The 22,636-nt window shown below is 44.6% G+C and overlaps 1 protein-coding gene across 1 annotated transcript in view; it reads left to right on the forward strand.

Moving 5' to 3' along the window:
• The window catches only part of F5 (coagulation factor V), a 582,702-nt gene that overhangs the window by 367,655 nt on the left and 192,411 nt on the right, over nt 1-22,636 (forward strand). Inside the window, exon 13 of the mRNA XM_085622982.1 lies at nt 13,977-16,056. Within this exon, the coding sequence (XP_085479108.1) occupies nt 13,977-16,056 (2,080 nt within the window). The remainder of the gene's footprint in view (nt 1-13,976; nt 16,057-22,636) is intronic.

Raw genomic sequence — 22,636 nt, forward strand, 5'->3', positions numbered from 1 at the left:
GTCTTGCGTGGTGAGGGTGTTGGCGTGGGACATCCCGGCAGACCCTAGACTGACACTTCTCCACAGCGCAGATGATTTCAGGGGGTAACAGATACAAGAGACACCTCCTATTCCTGGGCCTCACCTTAGCCAAGCAAGACATTGCGCAGCAGTGGGAGGCCTCCTCTCCCCCCGGGGTAGCAGCATGGAAATCGTCCTTAGATAAATGTATTTCAGGCACGGGGCTGCCCACAAAAACATGGGAAGATCTGGGCCAGATGGGCAAAATACCAGGGCATTGACCTGTCTCTTTTAACGCAACCAGCAAATCAGGACCCTCTTGAACGATTGATTATCAATGACTCACCAATCTAATGTGTTAGTGTAGTAAGGAATCCCTTAATACGTACATACATTGTTAAGTTAGCATAACCACGTTAGATGTTAGAAAGCCATCTTGCTGCTTTTGCGCACGACACTGCATCTACATGTTATTGTTTAAACAAACTGCTGGCTCGCGCTTTGCCTCACACGAGAGCAATCTGTTGTTACCATCCCGAGCTCTGCACTGCGACCTTGGTCTGTACATGGTGTAACAAGAACAGTCTGGGTCGTTGGACAATGCATGTTTTCCACTCTGGGTTGATCGACTCACTATTTAGCCATAACATACAGACAGCTGCAAATACCTGAAAGTTGGTGCTTTTAATATTACAGACAGCATGTTTAATATTCAGACCGAAGACGAGCCTTCCTGCGAGAAGACTTCTGATGCTCCTGTGATGTGATTTCACTAAGCTGATCTTTGAGGTATGGGGTCCCCTGTTCAAGCCTAAGAGACCTTTTATTAGCATAATAATAATATTAGCTTCTTATTAAAGGGAAGGTGGTAGTATCCACTGTCATTTATAACATGATCACTCCCTTTATATTCTATGGTATTGTAACGATGCTGATGGTTTTAATTATAATCATTTGTCTGCTTGTATTAGCCAAAGTACTGCATCTTAGGACACGTGGTCTATAAAATAAACTCTTTTTATTTTCACCGTGTCTTTGTTTATTCTTGTTGTGGACTGATGTGAGAATAATATACGAACAGGTATTTCCGATTCCCACCATTCCTGAGAGTACACTGAGTCGCTTGTTCTGGGTTGTCTTTTCATTGGGACCGCCGAGCTAAATCTCGGATAACGAATGGGACACTTATGCTAGCCGGATACTGGGTTCTGGGTTCTGAGGTGAGTTTCTGGTACACCACAATTCACTGAGGTCCTGGGGTTCTACGCATAGTTCTGTGTATAAGCAGAATCCCTGCAACATGGCGCACCTAACGTTTGGTCTATGAGTTGAAACGCCTTAGTAGTGCTTATATTAGTCCACAGCTCCCTCATTCTTGTTTCCGGATAACAAGTCTGACGGATTAAAACCTACCTATTTCTGTTGATATAGGTTTCTTCAAGCTTGATCATTAAAAAGGTTATTGAACCCTTGTGCTACTGATTACTTCGAGTGTAGCTTGTCCTTATGGCGGTCGATATAGCGGCGCACAGTCGGGCTCCTCTGAGACGTCATTTGACGCAGTATGGGGTGCCGGACACTGGTATGAGCGTAATCTTTGTGGTAGGAGCCGATGCGGCTTATCCTTATGAGTTGTTTTACTCTTGGGTGACGCTTCCGGCGGTGAGTGAGGACGATAACTCTTTTCATACTTACACTGCCACTGCCGTGCCAGCAAACTATACGCCGTATAGGACACAAGAAATACCAATATCTGCTTGGCAGCATCTTATTTGGTTTAATGGCGCCCTCCCCCATGCGGTTATACCGCCGAGAATGGGCCCTTTGTCAATTGCAGGGGCCACTTGGCCGGTACTAGCCGGATATACGCCTCATCCCCGTTACCTTACGGTGCCGGTGGCTGAGTTGCGTGTACTGCACACTGCCCTTATTACGGTACATAGGGCTTTGGTACAGTACGTGTCACGCAATGTGCAGGTGGGGGCACCTGCTGTTGCGGGGCATACTACTGACCACCACGCGGTGGTCATTAGTCCTGTTATGGTTAATTCTGTTATGGGCAAGCGCCCCACGAATAGGGATGATTTCCCTTTTTGGCTTGCTGAAAAATTTGACCAAATAGAAGCGGTTTACCCGAATACATCTCCTGTGGAGAAACACAGGATCCTTACCATTAGTTTGCCTAAAGACTTGGTCCCCGACATTGATGATTGTGTGAACTGGGGCAAGGTCTTTGCAGCGACGTACTCGCAGTGCTTTGGCACTCCGTCTATGTCGGTACTGCCCTCCGTTATTAAACGTGTTCAAGATAACCACGGTGCGGAGTCTGCGATAGAATTAGGCATGCGGCTTCTCGGACAGTTTGACCTGGTGGCTACCATGATAATGTCTAACCTTAAGGGTGATGCTATGCATTTCCAGGTTCGTAATGAACTGAAGAAGGTTGCTGATGAGGACAAGCCGCGGGAGTTCGCGAGAATAATCTCGACGGCATACAGAGAGTTGGGTCGTAGCTCTTTAGGAGTTAAACCTGTTGTGAAAACTCCCGAAATAAAGCAGCAGGGTAAGGCAGATGCCTCTGGTAAGGATGACCGTCCAAACTTTCCGAAACAGAGTTGGCGGTCAAAACAACAGGGAAAGCAGCAGCAGAAACAGGGGTCTCGGCCTGCCTCTCCCGTTCAGTCCGGTAGTGAGCGCACTTATGATCTGCGTGATCGTGCTACTATTAAGTCTCCTGATAGATTTCAGGTTTCTGAACAACGTTCTCCTCGTTCTTCACAGGAAACATCGGCTTCACAGTCCGGTGGCGGAGGAGGTGGCAAAGGTCGGGGTGTTCCACAAACACGTGACCAACCCCGACAGACTGAAGGTAAAGGCAAGCAGGACGAATTCGCACGACAAAGACCCCCGTTTCAGAAGAAGAAAGTGGCTGCTCTGACGGCGAGGTATGCCTCAGATAGTGCGGACACGGCTTCGGAACCGGACATGGGCGCTGACGCTACTGGACAGCGCAGCGGAAATTACCATAGTCCGTCAAGCTCTGCGTCCATTTCTGGCAGCGACAGCAACTGATACGTTGGTTACTGTTGAGACAGCTGACACCAGAGTGGCTCCCCCTGACAGACTCCATGAAATAGTCTTACTAATTGAGGGTGACATACAACGTACAATAAAAGGGATTTTTTGGGATAATCTGACTACCACCTATGATATCCTCCTAGCGGAGGCAGATTGGCCCCCAGCTTTCATTTTAGACGCTCCTAGAGGGGAGGAGGTGATCCTCCCGTCCTTTGCGCACACAGTGGCTAAGGACCAGGCTGAAGTGTATGCTGAGGAGTGGGCACTGGCGCTAGCGCCGGCATTGTATCGTACTCAGGTGGGATGGGACCGGTTGTCCCCCTGCCATGAGATTCCATTGCGGTCTATGCCCCAGCCACAGCCCCAATATCCTATGCGACGTGAAGCTAGACCGCACGTCGCTGCTATCCTTGACCAATTGGAATATCAGGGTGTTATTGAAACTTGTGTGTCCCCTATGAATAACCCTTTATTCACTGTGACGAAGCCTGACGGGTCGTACCGTTTAGTTTTGGATTACCGGCACTTAAATTCGCATTGCCGGACCTGCGCGGTACAAAATACTCACAGCTCGGCTCTTGTCGACAGTCTCGTGCGTAAGAGATTTAAAACGACACTTGACATCTCCAATGGCTTTTTTAGCCATAACCTGTCCACACTGAGTAGCCAGTGGACGGCGTTTACTTCAGGCGGCAAACAAAAACAGTTCACAAGATTAGCCATGGGCTATAAAAACAGCCCTGGCGTCTTTGCCGCTCGCGTGGTCTCTCTCTTAGAAAGAATAGACCCCGACGCATACTCCTATGTTGACGATATCTACCTCACGGATGATGAGCTGATGCCACATCTGTCTCGAGTCGACAATATCATAAAAAAATTTTAATTTTGCGAAGTCTCACATCGCGGAATATACAGTGTTGTTCTTGGGCTACGAGCTCAACAACGAAGGTAAGGGATTGGCTCCTCACTTTCTGGAGAAGTGCGCATGCCTGCGTGCTCCTACAACACTGAAAAAATTACAATCTTTGCTGGGCTTTCTGAATTTCGGACGTACGTATAGTCCAGATTATGCCCAGCGTATCAAGCCGCTTTATGCCTTGGTACAACCTTCCTTTTCGAAGTCTAGCTGGCAGCTAGAACATTCTGCTATTCTACAGTCTTTACAGGCTGATCTTCTTGCTTCACAATACTTACTGACGCGTGATAACCACACTAACCTGGTCATAAGAATAGTACCAGGCGCAGTGGGTTTCGCGTACTTGACGTTCAATGAGGGCGACACAGTCCCCATTGCGTATAAATCACACTTGTACACCTCTGCTGAGTTGCGTTTTTCCACTGTCGAAAAAGTTCTGACAGCAGTACAGATGGCGATCCTTAAAGAACGCTCACTGTAACAAGGAAAACGCATACTGGTTGTGACACCGTATCCTGCCCTAGAGGCAGTGACAAAAGCAAGTGTACCAAATTCTAAAGCTTTGCATCCAAGGTGGATACAATGGGCCACGACTCTGACATCGCCAGATGTCACTTATATCTTTGACGCCTCTTTGCAGACTCAGGAGTACTTGCAGTATGAATTCGTTCATCCGGCTCCTCTGTCTTTACGCCCGCTCGAAGAATACCATTGTGTCATATACACTGACGGCTCGGCGCAGCCGGCGATTGGATCGAAGCATGCCTATTCTGCGGCTTGCACAATTGTCGTGGGTACTTTCGTAAATGGTGAATTCCAATCTGATGCCGTGCATACGCAGTCATTGGGTGATTGTACCGCGCAACTGGCGGAGCTCCGGGCTCTGGTGCTTGCACTGGAGTTTGCTGATCCCCGAGTCACTACTCTTATAGTAAGTGACTCCTTTTATTGTGTCCAGTCCTACAATGACAATTTACACTTCTGGTCTCAAAACGATTATCGAGATACCAAAGGTAGCACAATTAAGCATAAATTGCTTTGGGTTCGAGTGGCAGACTTTAAAGAACGTCTCCCTCTCGTGAATGTTATTCACACTCTTGGTCACCAACGACTTGGTGTCCATGCTGTCGGTAACAGCTTGGCTGACGAGGCAGCAAAAACAGCAGTGGCTACATACTTAGTGGCAGCAGTTACAAGATCTAAAAGTAAGATTGATGATGACATCTTGGCAGCTATTGCTGCTACAGAGAAGGGAAGTGATTACCCGAAGGGTTTTCCTTCTCGTTATTTTTATCACTTAAGTCCTGATAACGTCCCGTTAGTGAGGATTAACGATGTTTGTGACAGAATTATTCCCAACGCGGACTGCAGACCATCTCTGATACTAGCAGCGCACGAGGGGTTGGCGTCAGCCCACGCCGGCGTGTCCGCTACTGTATCTCTGTTGCAACAGTGTTACTGGTGGTTCGGTTTATACAAACAAACGCGCGCTTATGTTCTTGATTGTGACATTTGCCAACAGATTAAACCTTCCACTGTTGCGCGCCCACCACAAACGCAGTTGTACATATCTAATAAACCATTTGGGTGTGTTTATCTAGATCACTGCGGTCCTTTTTCTTCTGATACTGCGTACAAGTATATCTTGGTTGCAGTGGATTCGTGCACACGTTTTCTTTGGGTATGGCCACAAAGGAGTGCTGATTCACGGACTGTCATCAGGGATTTGCGTGTCTTTGTGGGAACTTTTGCGTGTGGTACCTTCCATTCTGATCAGGGCCCTGCGTTCGCCTCTAAGGCTTACAAGGAGGCTATGAGAAATTTGGGGGTCCAAGTCAAATTTTCATCTCCCTACCGACCTGAGGGTAATAGTGTGGTGGAGCGAATGAACCGTGACTTAAAGCAATCTTTGACAGCACGAGTTTTAGGCACAGGCCTGAATTGGCTAGCCCATTTGTATAATGTCCAACGTGCACTTAATAATCTCCCTAGAAGGTCTCTGGGTGGGCGGACCCCATACATGATGCTCTTCGGAATCAGAATGTTTGTCCCAGACCTTGATGGTCTAGACATGGCGGCGTCGGCCGCACTCTTTGACGTAGATGATCACTGTGCTGTTTTGCAGACCCTACAAGAAGCCAGAGACACTCTATCGAAGGAACACTTGCCCTCCACATCTGATGCTGAGCTTCAGATTCCGGTAGTCGGCTGGCTACCCCGAGTTGGAGACCTGGTTCGTGAGAAGGTGGAGAACAAGAAGGAGTTCGGCCCCTCTTATCGTGCACCGGTTCCAGTGCTTGGAGTGCAGGGTACAAGAACAGTCATTTTACCTCCACTTCCTGGTCGCAAAGAAAACAGGTACATCTCTATTGACTATGTCAAACTTCAGCGAATGGCCGATACTGCTTAGTATGACTCCAGCTGTTTCATGCCAGACGATACAAAGAAATTCAGTGTTGATTCCTGCTTCTACCACCTTGTCTGATGTTGCCATCGAGATGCAGTCAATTACTGATCCCTTGTTACTACCACCGGCTGGTGGTCTGCCCGAAGAGACTGAGTATGCTTATCCTACAAATGGTCAATCGCCTGTTTTACAATCTACGGCGGTTAACCAGTCACGTTTCTCCTTTGACACTAACTCATTGCCTTCTACTTCCCCTTCGAAGATTGCTATTTTTGTTAGTTGGTTCAAAAGACATTTCTTGATTCCCCCTTGGACATACGTTTGGCTGGTGCTTATAAGTATTTTTTTGTTTATGTCCATTGGATTTGTAATAGTATTTTTCCGTCTGGTGAATGGACACTATCTGAAAGAGAGATCTACAATTAGACTTATCAATGGAACTTTGGCCCCCCACTCCTCGTCCCACATCATGAGAAGGGACCAGACTTTTGTGAATATTACTGCCTGGCCCGTTTTGGATGGAATTGCGTGGGATGCTGTTAAATTCCAAATTCATGGTCCTACTGAGGTCATCAATGTGCCTAATGTATTTCGTGTTTCTATGGGTGATGTGGTTAAGCAGAACATTCGTTCTGATGATTGGGATGTTCATGCCATTGAAGCACTGTTTTCTGATTTGAAATATTATGCCGCTTTTGATGCAGAAGATTTATATGAAAATGCGGCTAACTATGCAGAACAGTATTGTTTTCAACATTATGGCAATCACTTCCTGCACAAAGCAAATACGTTTTGAAATTTTGTAAATTTTACCCAATGGGAACACTGTCCCACCCCATCTTTAGGCAGCTCACCTACATTGGTTGATAAATATACTTATTTTACTGATTTCAGTGTTTCCAGCCCAGCATCCTTTTATTTTAAAGTGATGTCTGAGTCGGCCTCGAAGGTTAGACTGACACACACCAAATTATTATATTCTAAGTCCTTTATGGATGAGTTGTCAATCAAAGGTTATGAACTGTGGAAGGCTACTATTGATCTTAAATCGGTTTGGGGTTCCAAACCGTGGTAGGTTCAGGGAACTGAAGCTTTACATCGTGCCTGTCTTGTACCAAATCATATGTTGTTTTTAAATTCGACCATCTTCCAGACCACCTGTTTCGGATTGGCCACTTCTAAAAAACTAAATTTCCCTTCTGTTCCAGATCTGGGTGCTTACCCAAATTGGGATAACCACACAGATCTGTCCCTTCCTGCTTTGCAGTCATTAGTCTCTAATGCATCTTTCAATATTTCGAAATTTAGTAGTGAAGGATGGTTAATTTGGCAAAGCAGTTCTGATGCATGGTGTAACAAGAATAGTCAGGGAATGTACTGCAGCTCTTACACTCCATCACGAGCCTGGAAAATCTAAGCTCAGCAGATTTGCTCTCTATAGAATTTCAACCAACCAACAACCCGCAATGCTCAGAGGCAACCAAAACAAGGTGGAACACTAGTGAGACAGTCAACAAAATTATGAAAGAAGAAAGCATGTTCCAACACTGAAAGCTGAACCAAAACCACCCTATCCAACGCCCGCACTAAGGAACCACCCAAATCCACATTGCCAGTATTAAAAAAAAAGCACGCAGCAGCACCCCAGGGGCGCACTCCATCCACCCAAGGGTTACCAACCTGAACACAGGCCTCGGGCAACTAGGCCTAACTCCACTGCCAACAACTCAGAACTGGACACAAATACAGCGAACAATAACAATAGAGCGATCCAATTGACAAGGGTTGCGCTGTTCACCAACAGCCCACCGGAGCGAGGCAAAATCTGTATGTGCATCTGGAACATCAATGGCCTAGCCATCAAGACTGAGGACCACAAGGTACTAAACTACCTAAAAACATTCATCGTGATACTGCTCCAGGAAACCTGGGAGGATAAGGCATTTGAGCTTCAAGGGTACACGTCACACTTCATTCCAGCAAGAAAAGGATCTGACTTTGGTCATCGCTCGCGGGGACTGATGACACTTGCCTCAATAACCACAATAGGAGAAATCTCATCCATAGAAGCACAAATCGAAGCCCCAAGTGCCCTCCAGGCAATGACGATAACACTTAAGTTCAACACAGAACGCCAAAAGATTATAATAATCAACACCTATGTGCACCCAAACAAAAATCCAAAAGCTGCAAAAGATCTGGTTAAAGAACTGAAAAGGGTTATGGAAGAGCGGGACGCTTACCACATCATTCTGGCAGGCAACTTCAATTTTCTTCTCGGGTCTGGACCAGAGGAGGACTCTGTGCAATACCTAACCATCGCCTGGGGAATCCCGAATCAAGGCCAAGCACATATTGGGAATCCAACTAGATGCTCGAAGCATCTGCTTCAGGAACTCAAACACCTAAACATGAGAGCACTGAGAGGCCGCTTTAAGAAGGACAACCCACCGGCTACTACATTTCACTCATCAAAAGTCTCCTCTTACCTAGACTTTACCTTCATAACCTTACCCAAGTTCAATAAATTCACCTCCTTTAGAATAGGCAACAACGAACAAAGCAACCACCTACCCCAGGAAGTGATACTAGAAGCAAAAACAGCCCACTCACTAGAGGCACATAAAACTATTGGCACAGAAGGGACCTCAAATCTAAAGCGAATAAGGTGCAAACCCAATAACATCGAGGAAATATCAACCACCGCCAAACTACTGCATAACCAAGGAAAAGGCACAACGACCCTACCTGTGAAAGCATGGGGAAACTTTACAGTGACTCTTGGGGAGAAATTCGCTAGTGGGGCAAGTGCAAAATTGGGACAAATTGCAGCCATCACAACAATGGTGGCAATCAGCTCAGAATCAAAAAATCTTAAACGCATAATAAACCAAACATTAAGGCTGCTTCACAAAACCCATCAAAACCCAGATCTGCAAAGTACCCTTTGGAAACTGAAGGTACTAATAAAAAAAAAGAAATGGGACAAAAATAGATCAAAGAATGATGAACTGAGGGCCAGTATACTTCACAATGCCAAACAAAAGAACAGTGCCAAGTTCTGGCAAATGATCAGCTGAATCCAATGACCAAACCAATCAGGAATAAGCTCTAACATAACAGAGGCTGTCTGGGTCGAATATCTTTTTAGCCACTTCAACAACAAAACGCAAAAGGAAGATGAAGTAGACAAAGATCTGGGGAGCGCAAAAAAGGATAGAGGCAACTACCATAGGGAAGAAATGGCGCAAAACTCCACACAAGCACGGTACAATGACCCCCCTGGAGCAAACAAAAACACCCAGGAGTTGAAACCGCAGCAGGCTCTGACCCGTCATCGTCTAACTATGAAGAGTGCTACAGGCTAACTGCGATGCAGATAAAGAGACAAATAGCCAGAGGTAGACTCGGAGGAGCTCCAGGCCCTAATGGAATTCCTCCAATGCTGGATAAACATGACGTGGAATACTGGAGTAAAGCATTAGTACCAGTTTTCTGCATCTTGAACCACCGAGCGCTACAACACAGCACTCAACCCCGGAAGACTCAGAGACTGCCAGCAGGCCACGCCAAGTAAGACCCACGGCCAGTTCTCCTGTCTACACTGCCATCGCCTACAAGACCACCCTGCGCCTCACCACCTCCAGCGAAACTTTCCCCTCTGCCGAACACCTGCAGTTCCAGATTCAAACCCAAGGCACCCAAACCTGCCCACCGCGAAGGAACTGGAGCAAGGTCACCGACGAACAACTCAACTCCACCCTCACCCGAGACAACCACTCCTCAACATCCAATGCCAACGTTGCAGCCAGAGAACTCCACACCTGGATCTCCAACTGTGCAGACAAACTCGCCCCACTACACATCACCGGCAAACAGCGCACTAGGAAAGCCGCCTGTTTAACCACCCACCTTCAAGAAGCCAGATGCACCTGAAGACGCCTGGAGAAGACCTGGAGAAACACCAAGACACCCAAAAACCACACCACCTACAAGGACGCCATGACGGACTACCACAACCAAATCAGAACCACTAAAAGGACTTTTCCACAAAAAAATCCTCGCCAAATCCACAAACTCCATGGAACTCTTCACTGTCATCCAGGAATAAACCAACCCCCGCAGCGAAGCCACAGACATCTCCCCGTCCCAAGACCTCTGCGACAAGCTTGGAAATTACTTCCACCTCAAGATCAAAAACCTCTATGACAACTTTGTTGACTTTCCACCGGTCACCAAAGCCAACCCGCCCCCCAGACACAACAGCCAGCCCACCATCTCCACCTGGACGCCGATCACAGCCGATGACACCGCCTCAACCATGAAAGGCATCCACTCAGGAGCCCCCACGGACCCCTGCCCTCCTCACATCTACCACAGAGCCGCCGCCACCATCGCACCTGAACTACAACACACCATCAACACCACCTTTGAAACAGGCACCTTCCCAGATGGCTGGAAATGCGCAGAAGTCAGGCCCCTGCTCAAGAAACCCACAGCCGACCCTACTGACCTCAAGAACTACTGGCCCATCTTGCTCCTCCCCTTCGCGGCTAAAGTCAAAGAGAAAATAGTCAACAGGGAACTGACACGATTCTTCGAAGACAACGCCGTCCTCGACCCGTCCCAGTACGGATTCTGAAGCAACCACGGCACCGAGACCGCCCTACTCGCCGCCACAGACGACATCTGCACCCTCCTGGACCAAGGCCACTCCGCAGCCCTCATCCTACTCGACCTATCAGGAGCCTTCCACAATGTCTCCCACCGCACACTCATCACCAGACTACATGACGCCGGCATACAAGGAACAGCCCTAGACTGGATCCGATCATTCCTCAGCGGAAGAAGCCAAAGAATCAGCCTGCCACCCTTCCTCTCCAATCCCACGAAAATCACCTGCAGAGTCCCACAAGGGTCATCACCGAGCCCGACCCTCTTCAGTGTCTACATGGCCCCCCTTGCCGACATCATCCAACAACAAGTGCCTCAGCATCGTATCCTACGCAGACGACACCCAACACATCCTCTCCCTCAACAAAGACCCCACCACCGCCAGGCTCAACTTCCAGAAAGGGATGCAGGACGTTGCAGTCTGGATGACCAACAGCTACCTAAAGCTCAACGCCAAAAAGACAGAAGTACTCCTCCTCGGAACCACCTCCTCAGCATGGGACAACACCTGGTGGTCAACCGCCCTCGGAAGCCCACCGACCCCCTCAGACCACGCCAAAAACCTCGGCATCGTACTCGACTCATCCCTCACCATGAACCGACAGGTCAACGCCGTCACCTCCAGCTGCTTCAACATCCTCCGCAAGACTTCTAAGTGGATCCCCCCTGAGTCAAGAAAAACAGTCACCCATGCACTCATCACCAGCAGACTGGACTATGGAAACATGCTGTACGCCAGCATAAACAAGTCCCTACTCCGCAAGCTCCAGACGATACAGAACACCGCCGCCAGACTTGCCCTCGGCATCCCCCGGCATGAACATATCAGCCAACACCTATGAATGCTCCACTGGCTCCGCGTGGAGAAAAGAGTCACCTTCAAGATCCTCACCCACACCTACAAATGCCTACACAACACTGGATCCAAATACCTCATCGACAGAATCAACTTCAACGTACCCAAAAAAAACCTCCGATCCTCCAACCTCGCACTGGCTGAAACCCCGTGCACACATAGAGCACATTCCGGCCAAGACCTGGAACGAGCTCCCGGCAGACATCAGACGCGCCCCCTCCCTGAAAACCTTCAGGAAGGCGCTCAAGGCCTGGCTCTTAGGCTAATCAGAGCTGCTGACCAATCCTCTCCCCCCCACCCCCCCAGCGCCTTGAGACCCCCACGGGTGAGTAGCACTCTTACAATTCCCTAATTGATTGATTGAGTTTTCAAGGACATAAAATGCGCAACAACAATTCCGGAGTCCTGGAAAGGATCAATTATCAGCCCAATCTTCAAACAGGGCGACAGGAAAGCCCGAAATAAATATCGACTAATTGCTCTCATCGACAAGCGGGAACAATCTGGGAAGAACTGACATCTTGGGCATCAGAAAACTCCAGAAGCCAGAAGTGAGCCAACAAAATGATTCTAAAGCAGGTATGAATGTGATCAATTTTCCTACATTTGGTGACTAACCTTGTTGCTTAGTTCTGAGGTGTAGGAGACTGAAAAAGCGCTGTTTCATCTTCTTCACATCCCAGATAGAAAAATCTCCATTTTGGTATCTTTGACAAAAAGGAAATATTCTCTTTTTTGTGTGACATAGATCAAGCAGCTTCCTTGGTGTATAGACTTGAACAACCAAGGACTGTAAAGCCAGCCTTCCATGCTATCTAGGACCAGTAGCTGATGAATTACAAAGAGAAACTAAGAATCCAAGCCTCACTGCAACAGGGCAGCATGGTTGGAAAGTACAGAAAATACACAAGGGCCATCTTGGAAACATACCATAATCAGGAGTGGATAGGAATAATGAGGCTTTGAGATCGTATACACAGGTTGTAAGTGCAATGTTCAAAATGTACAGAATGATTATATGCTCACCCTCTAGGAGGCTTAGGGTCACTTATCACAATAATGACTGTCTGCCTTAGATCGTTGTACAAACTTCTGTTGTAAAGCAAAAGATGTTTGAGGGCTGTCATTTCCAAGGCAAGCAACTGTAAATATTCCTTGTTGTAGGAGGTTGGCCAGGAATCTATCCATTTATTTCATGCATCCATCTTATTTAAAGATTTCTTAATTTCCATGTTTCAGCATCCAGAAAAAAGGCAGTTGGGTGAGGATTTAGCATGGAAGATGAGTGACATTGTTTGTGACAATTTTAAAAGTATAGGTTTTATTTTAAAGAATGTTCCTCACAGTGATGAGAAGTTCTGCAAAGGGTGCTTTTTCGATGTGTTCCAGGTTGGTCACCTTATTGAATATACAGAAGAATTCCTTTGATTAAATTGATTATTTTCTTAGCACATTGTCTATACTCACAGTATCTCCAATGGCGATATCATTAGAGACATTTGGGACTCATAATTAACCAGAAACAATGTTTGTGTTGCAAATAAACTGTGTTTTTAATTGTGGTTTAAGCAAATCGAATATTTTAAACTGTGTGCAGAAATAAATAACTGGATGCTACAGCTCATTTATACTTGCAAATCAGAATTTTTCCAAAGTGAAAAAAATTTCTGTCATAAGAAAAATGCATTAGACCTTTGTGCAATATCTGCCTAAAACGCTGATTCTAATACCAATTAGTGAACCAGGTTCTGCATTTTAGGTTAGCAATACTCAGTCTAACAACAATGGGATTTGAGAACCACTTGTAACATTTTCTTAACAAAACAAATGAACACCAGATTTCTTTCATTGAAGATGGCTATTGGCAAATACTGTATATATTTGTGAATTTGTAAGGGGATGGATATATTTGGCAGTCTGTGGATTCATTGAATCCAGGATTTGTTACAGAACCTTAATATGACCCTGAACGACTCATTTTTCTTGAACTTCCCAGGGCATGACGAGCATTAGTCAATGTGTCAATTTATTTGTGTTTATTATAGGAGTATGGATGTTAGGAGCTCTGAACTCCCCGAAGAAAAATCAAGACATGAAGCTAAAGTTCAAAGATGCAAAATGTGTAACTGAGGATGAGTACAATGATGAAAGCTTTGAAAATAATGATATGCTATTCACTGTATTATCTGAGCCAAACAAAGTAGAGACTGGCACAAAGGTAACGAAAGCTGCTGAAGGCACAGATTTAGAGGATTTGACCTACGATGACATTATGGCAGATGTACTTAATCTTCGAACCCTTAAAAACCATTATGCACTAGAGAAAGAGGATCTGCTAAATCTTACTGATTTTTACGAAGAAGATGCGTTTGTCACCGACTCAGTAAATGCATTAGAATTTGAAGACATACTGATATCACTGACTGATCATCTTAATCAGTCATTGACTCTGAAAAACAACTCAGACGGAGCAAGCTCCATTTCAAATGAGAAATCTAGCTCTACAACACAGGTTTCCAACTTTCAAGAGGATCTTGTCCATTCCGTAAAGAATGCTACGAATGCCCCCATCGTGGTTTTCGCTACTGTAAACCAAACTGCAAAACTAGAAAAAAAAGACACTTCAATTCCTAATGCAGGTGGTGTAACAGAAATGGAGGAGGCATTGTCAAAAGATGATAATTCATCACAAAACCTTACAAATCCTCAATATTTCTTCAATTTTGGTGATGGAAATAATACAGTTCAAAATGATACCAATAAAGAAACCAACAAGACTACAACTCAGAGGGTGGGTGTTCATTTGAAAACAAGATCTCTAGTGTTGAATAAAAGATCGCTAGATGTATTGAATGAAATTGAATGGAAAAACACCACAGACCTGGAAGGAGCTTCTTTACATATCAGCTTAAAAGAACCCAGAGAAGACCCAGCATTCAATTCCACCACTCTTGACATTGACAAACCTCTTAAAATCATTAATATTGTCCAAGAGCCTGAAAATGTTAATCAGGTTTCTGAAAGGGGTTTTGGTTCACCAACACCACTTAAAGATAGATTGCACTCTGCACCAGAAGGCTCATTATCTCATGGTTCAAATAACATTACCAAAACTGGACATCTTGATCGTGAACTGTGTAATGACTGTGTAGGAAATTATTCAGAAACATTTGAAGAGTTGCCAAATGAAATGGGGGACAATGAGAATTCTGACCATGATGGAAATGCTGTTTTTACGGATTGGCAAAAGGCAGAAGGAAATTTTTCAAAAAGAAGTAACGTGTCACAATTTGAAGAATCTCAGAATAAGCTAGAACATGGCTTACGTGTTGAGCATGTTTCGAGTGACTCGGTTTCTACATCCAGCCCATTGACAGCAGAGGTCACCCAGGGTAATTCACTGCTCATTTACAAAAGAAATAAGACGGACATGGTCAATAAGACAAATGATTTGGACTCAGAGGAGGATGACTATGATGACTCGATGGAGGACACCTTGACTTTTTCACGAAGTATTTCAAGCAAAGATGATGCACCTCAGGGAAATCATACAACGTCTGCTACAGACTCAAATCAAAAACAGCCTTCAAGGGGAAAAAGGAAGAGAGTTAAAAGTGCATCTGATACTTTCAGCAAGGTCTTACGGAAAAAAAAGAAGAATCCAAAAAGGCAGACAATCCCACTTGAAGGAAAAGGGCTTGATCATACAAATATTTCAAGAGAGCTTAATCACACAGAGGGAATAGATAGAGTCCATGAAACAATGTTGCCAAGCAATTTTAATCAGTCTATGCAAAGTGGATTCAATCGAACAGGGTTCTCACCACGTGGTCTGAAACCCCCCATTGTAATAGGCGTTCCTGTTGGAGAGGAATATGTTGAATATATTCCAAATATTGGTGACTACGATACCGTCAACAGTGATGCAGATGATGATGATGATTATAGTTATGAATGTGTTTTTCTCATTGAGCCATATGATATGGACCCGAAAACTGAAAGTCAGATTTTACTGAACCCCGGTGAAATAGCAGATCGATATCTCCGGAGCACCAAAGGAAAGAAGAGGATATTTTACATTGCAGCAGAAGAGATAGTTTGGGATTACACAGGACTTAAAAAAAGGTATGAAAATGTTCTTTGTCTTGTTTTAATAGACCTTACTTTACAGCATTCATTCGTTTTGCTAACAAAATGTCTATTTAGAGAACAAATTGCAAACATAAAGAGCACCATTTTCAAAATCCCATCTAAGGGAAATGGCCTGTTTTTTTTTATATTCCATTCAGTGCTCAGGATTAGCTTCTTTTATAGCATTTTTAAGTTTTGAAAACAAAGGAATTCCAGTACACAAAAGTAAATGGGGTCATTAAAACCCCTGTGTAATGCAAACCTGCTATGGTGGTGGAGTCAGACAGCGGTTCACAAAAATTCCCCCCAGCTCTCATGGCAGGGATAATTTTTGCTGAAATGTTGCCTCCACCATGGTAGTAGCACTTTCTTCAACCATGTTTGCTGGGTGGGACACCATGTCACAATTTAAGATCCTGGGTTACAGCTGAAAGGATCACGCAAGGCAGGTTAAAAGAGTAGATCTTCAGGTTTATTCTTTAGTAAGAAGAACCCATTCCAGGTCCCAGCCAGTGGATACAAACAGCTCCTTGGTACATTTGAATCAACACATTCCATGTACCTAGGATACCAACACTCAGAGTACATTCTTAGGTTACCATGGCATCGGAAGCACAGTGAGCCCAGATGCCACACACAACCTTTTTGTTTTGCAGAAAGAAACCTCAAAGCAGTGGTGTCTCACTGTAGATCACAAACAAAATTTCCAAGATGTACAGTCTCCCTGGTCATCAGACACATCTGTATCCCTTTTCCTTCCCGTTTCTGCCATGCCTGTTCTAGGCAGGGAAATAAACACCTATGGAAGCCCCATCATTGGTAGGATAGGACTTGTGTAGGTCTTCTAGGCAAGGTTCTGCCACTGGAAAACTGATGGCTCCTCCACCTCAAAATGAGGGAGGGGAATGGTGGGTTTGGCAGGTGACTGCAGTGACATCCTACTCCATCAAACTCCAAGTGAGCCCCAAAGTGATTTATATAAGCTCACACAACATAATCAGGCGGAAAATTCAAAATTGGTTGTAAAATAGTAAATACAACAACATTCATTCTGAAAAATCTTCCTAAATCTTATTGATAAGCAAACATATTTAAGGCTGAACCTCTTGTGAGAAAAAGGTGTCAAATTTTTAGTATGTCAGGAAGTTCATTTACGTTGTGCATGTTGTCTCCAGTGGAATTAAAACTTTTCAATAATGAGCATTAGTTTTTTTAGAGCATATGGTTAACAAATTTAGATACTTTTAATGTGAATTTAATCGTATCTGTGCAGCATTTATGAAGACCTTAAAACTGCACTTCCCGTTCCCATCTTGAAGTGACATTATGCAAAGTATGTGCTTTGTTCAGAGGAGTTTGGCATTTTACTTTACTCACCCTTTCCATTATTCTTCTACTATTCTTTCATATCTCATTTCTTATTAAAGCCCATTCCCATGCTTAATTCTCGCCCATTTCTGAAAAAAATGCCATCCTTCCACAAGCTGAAATAAAATGTATGCAATTGTTTTTAATGCCTTTAGTCCGGTTATGCACTTTTGGCATGTAATTACAAACTTATAGAGTTCAAATAAAACTTGAAACTTAAAAATAGAAAACCCGATGCAGTAATTCAGAAATATGGGATATATATGCATACATATGTCTTCAGAAAGATTTAACACGCTTCCAAACCGTGCTCAAGCTTTACAGCTGTTCATTTCAATATCTCAGAATATTAAAACAATGCGTTCTGTTTCTCACTATTCATCTCTAAAATATTTGAAGAGTATTAATACTGACCCAGAATTCAAAGAAATCCTTATATTTTCCTGCAGCCATGTATCTTATGAATATTAATGCATTTATTTTTTATAAACCATTCTTATTCAGAGGTGATTTGTGTAACTGTAAGACAAAACCTTATCAACCCATTACACCTACATAGATCAGTATGGCACAACCAGCAAACAACCAGGTCTTCTGTTGTTGGAGATACTCAAGGTAGTTTTTCGCCATTTGCATGCGTTGTGTTAAAAGCATTCCGAAGTAGAGGGGCTTGCACTCTTAAGGTCCTGTCACCTGTTTACCAGACCCTTCTTCGTGAAGTACAAGTCACACCCTAGAATGCAGTTTTGGAACCAGTCCCTCAAAAACGGCTTCAAGAACAAAGCAGTACTTCCTGTTTCATGTGCTAGTGGACCGGTATTAATATAAAATATGGCAGAATCAAAGAGCTATGTTGGTAACAGTTGATAACAGTGGTGAGAAGGGACTAACCGTGCTGCAGCAGTCTGTTAGTGTCATAGCGGCACAACATAGATTGTGAATATTCAAGGTAGATAGTGTTTTGGCTATGCAAAATCCCAAAATTTGATTTTGTAAAATTCAGTTTGCTATATTTCAAGTAAAAATTGAACGTGGGGGAAAACCTTATGTTTAAAAATCACTAAAGTACCTCAAGGGACAGGTTTGAGTAGAAGATGCCTCCGAAAATATGGATTCTATTCCAAATTTTCTCCAGCAAGAACTTTTGTGTTCAAACCACCACAAATAAAAAATTGTGTAAAGTTCACATAATTTTGACTATGTGGTCTAATGCAAAACTCTCAATGTTCTTTTAATTTCGCTGATGTAATTAAAAGTCCTAATTTTCCTAATGCTGTTACAATAACAGACTAAAGGGTATAAAAGGTCCCACAATTAAACTCCAATGTAGATTTAGGGGTGCTGCACCATATTCTTACTTGTGGCTAAATCACCTAAATATGTATCTGAGTCTAAGAGTTTGATAATTATACTATGCTTAAGGCCCCAAACCCATATTGAAAGGTACAGGCTTTAACTAAGTTAGTAGGGTTTACACAGTGTTATCAAAGATTCAGGCCCTGTAATTATTGCCAAATAGTAAATGTATGTACACTTGTTTAATCAATATTAGACATCAGCATTGAAGATTATGCAAGCTTGACAATATGTGAATTGAGTAGGTATCACATTTATAGAAATAATCTATCTTTGTATAGATTGTATCATAGAGATATTTTATTTTTGTATGTCCAGTCATTATCCAGGGCTACATCTTTTGATTTTCAGTTTTTGGATCTCAGTCACAAGTACTTGATGTTAGCCAACATGTGTTTCACCCCCTGTGGCTTGGCAGCTGAGGGCTATTTCAAGGCTGTTAACATGACAATGTAATACTACATTAGGTCATATTAAATTGATTATTGACAATAGGTACCCCATTCAGTTCAGGGTGAATTAGGTTAAAGTACTCCAAATTAATCCATCTAGCTGCCCATAGCTGGTCACTAACCAATTACCATGCTAGTTTTTACCATGTTAATTTTTACCATGAATGTGCCTTTACCACGCATGCCTTTACCACACATGCAAAGTCTATCTAAGGTAAGTATAATTAAGATAAGTGTTTCATAGATAGATAGATAGATAGATAGATAGATAGATAGATAGATAGATAGATAGATAGATAGATAGATAGATAGATAGATAGATAGATAGATACCTCAAACTATCTTGCACTCAAGGGGTTTCTTGTAATTATAGTACTCCAACAAAGACAAACATATGATGTCATCAATGATGTCACTGACCATGTCATGAGTAATGTAATAAGGGAGGTCATAAGCAGTGCATTGTGGGGGTGTAAGTTATTGTTAGCTCAGCTAATTCCTCTGGTTTTCTATGACTGAAATCTGAGCCTAACTATAACGTCCCTGTAACCTTTGGTTTTTTTTCAGTGAATTTTTAAGGTTTTTTTAATGTTGTTTACTAACTATAATGTCCCTGTAACCTTTGGTTTTTTTAAGTGAATTTCTAAGGATTTTTTAATTTTATTTCCTAACTGTAACCACTAACCTCTGACAGTGAGTGTGTGCATGAGCGTCTTAGTAGCTCAATGAGCAGATGTTAGAGTGTCTGAGTGGGTCTGTGAGTGGATGTGTGAATGTCTGAGTAGGTCTGTGAGTGGGTGTGTGAGTGTCTAAATGGGTCTGTAGGTGAGTGTGTGAGTGGGTCTGTGAGTGAGTACATGAGTCTCTGAGTGAGTCTGAGTGAGTGCATGAGTCTCTGAGTGGGTCTGTGAGGGGAAACATCGTTTACAATGCGTGCGATACATCGCATGCCATTACAACACAAGTCGTTACAACGACTTGCTGTAGGGGGCAGAAGTTGTTGGATTTGATGAATTTTCAATCCAACACCTCCCCGACTGTTGCACACACTGGAGTTGGAATAGTAAATTATACTATTCCAAACTCTAGTGCCCCTCCTACAGCAGATCGCTGTAATGACTTGCGTTGTAATGGCATGCGTAGAAAAGGCATGCGTTGTAATGAGTGCTATTCGTCTGTGAGTGAGTGCATGAGTCTATGAGTGGGTCTGTGAGTGGGTGAATGAGTCTCTGAGTAGATCCGTGAGTTGGTATGTGAGTGCCTAAGTGGGTCTGAGTGGGCGTGTGAGTGTCTGAGTGGGTCTGTGAGTGGGTGCATGAGCCCCGGAGTAGGTCTGTAAGTGAGTGCATGAGTTTCTGAGTGGGTCTGTGTTGGAAAACGAGGCAGCATCTGTGAGGCCTGCACAAATAACATGACTACATTTGTCCTTCACTGGGAACCAAACACCCAATTGTAGCACCTGACTCTCAGAGGGTAGCGTTGCAGAGCAGTCTGAGGCTTACTCAAGGGAGGTGGTGTGGGCTAGTAATCACCATTTGCAGGTGCGCAAAAATAACACTCAATAATTGATTGTCCAGTCTGTACTTTGCTTTATAAAAGTAAGAGTACATTTATTAAACACACACACTACTCAATACTATGCACCAATTTACAAATATACATAAGCTGTTGGAATTACTTTGTGACATTGCATAATATCACCACCCCTCCCGCAGGGGGGGGGGGTGGGGTCTAGTACCACCACTCCCATGTATGCACATCAACTTGCCCCCAATGCAGTTAGTTGAACATAACCTGGAGCGAGGGCCCTGCGCACTGGCACCTCCCCGCGGCGATCCACCCCATTATCTCAACAAGCATTAAAAAGGGGTAAACCTGCCTTGGTGACACATGACCCTGACTGAGCATCTCCTACTGACCATAAAGTATGCACCTCTATATCTTAAGAGCTAGCAGTCTGGGTTCTTCACCTAAGCGCAGCAGCAAGAACCCATGTTTACGCACACTTTAGAATGACAGTACTCATCACCTTGGTTGATCATTTGAATGCATTGCAATTACAGCCCCTAAAGGCATCACAGATTAAATCACAGGATTACGCATATACAGCCAGACACCCTAGCAGGACTGTCTGGCAACATAACCCCACTTGGCTTATGACATCTCCTTACACATGTGACTTACAGTCCCTTCAAAAGAAGTACTCCTGGCAACTACACTTCTCCTGCAGTGCACCTCTTCACTTTAAAAGGAATCACAGGTAAAAGCATGGGATTACGTAAATACAGCCAGACCCCCTAGCAGGAAGGTCCAGCAACATAAATCCATCTAGCTTAACATCACCTTACACAGGTACTTCACTTTACACATGTGACTTTCAGTCCACCTAAAAAGAAATAACCACTAGTAAATGCATTTTGGTGCAATTACACCACTTCACCTCCAGGGGATGCACTTCTCCACACATCCCCAACTCAGCCCTTCACTCCATGATGCACTTCACCACACACCCTGTGCTGTAGAACAAAAGTTCCAGCCTGGAAGGTGTTTACATGCTAGCTGAGCCCTTGAGGGGTAGTTTCCTTTAGGTCCCCATGACACTGAGGGTGGGACTTTTCTTCGTGCTGGGGGGAAGACTGCGCTTCTCCAGCAGCTCCCCCCAGCACCTTTTCCCAAGTGAAGGTGACCCCCCCCTCCTCTGGGGGCCACAAAGCACCAAAACGGCTGATTTCCAAATGCCTGGCAAGGCATTATGGGGCGCTTCATGCTCCTCTTTACCAGCCCCAGCCACTGGGAACACTCTCCTCCGCCCTCGGGGTCTCTGAGAGGGTGGATTCAGCAGGGAGCTGTCTTCACTGGCTCCCTGCGCCAGCCTTTCGCCTGGCTCTCCTCCTTGGCCTCTCTTCTCCCTGCGCAGAGACCACTGCTCCTGTGCACCGGTCCTGGGCTCTTCTTCTGGTGCTGTTAGGGTCCTGGGGGCAGTCAGGGGGTCTCTCCTTCCAACTGCTTATTGCGCCAGGCACCAGCACCTTCAGCCACAGCAGACCATACTCCAGAGAGAGCTTCTCTTCCTGTGCAAGCACTTTTTAAAAGTTGAGTAGGGGGCTCTCAGGAAGTCTCTGTTGGTCCTATCAAACAGCGACACATCACTTCCCTGCCCCTGCTCCCTCCTTGTCCAGCCTCTGGGTTTGTTCAAAATGGCATCGTCCAGTGTCTCTGGCCACATGTCTCGGAAGCCCCTTCCCCCCACGCTGCCTTCCCTCCTTGGTGCAGCCTGGTGCCTGGCACCCAGCGACAGCGGTTGATGGATTGGCCTGTAGCCCCACCCATCTTCTCTTTGTGGAGAGGAGGCCCTAGCTTGTGGAAGAAAGGTTATCAATCCATCCAGCTGAGGTCAA

The sequence above is a fragment of the Triturus cristatus genome, chromosome 8 (assembly GCF_964204655.1).
Source record: "Triturus cristatus chromosome 8, aTriCri1.1, whole genome shotgun sequence".
In the NCBI taxonomy this organism is placed as follows: Eukaryota; Metazoa; Chordata; class Amphibia; order Caudata; family Salamandridae; genus Triturus; species Triturus cristatus.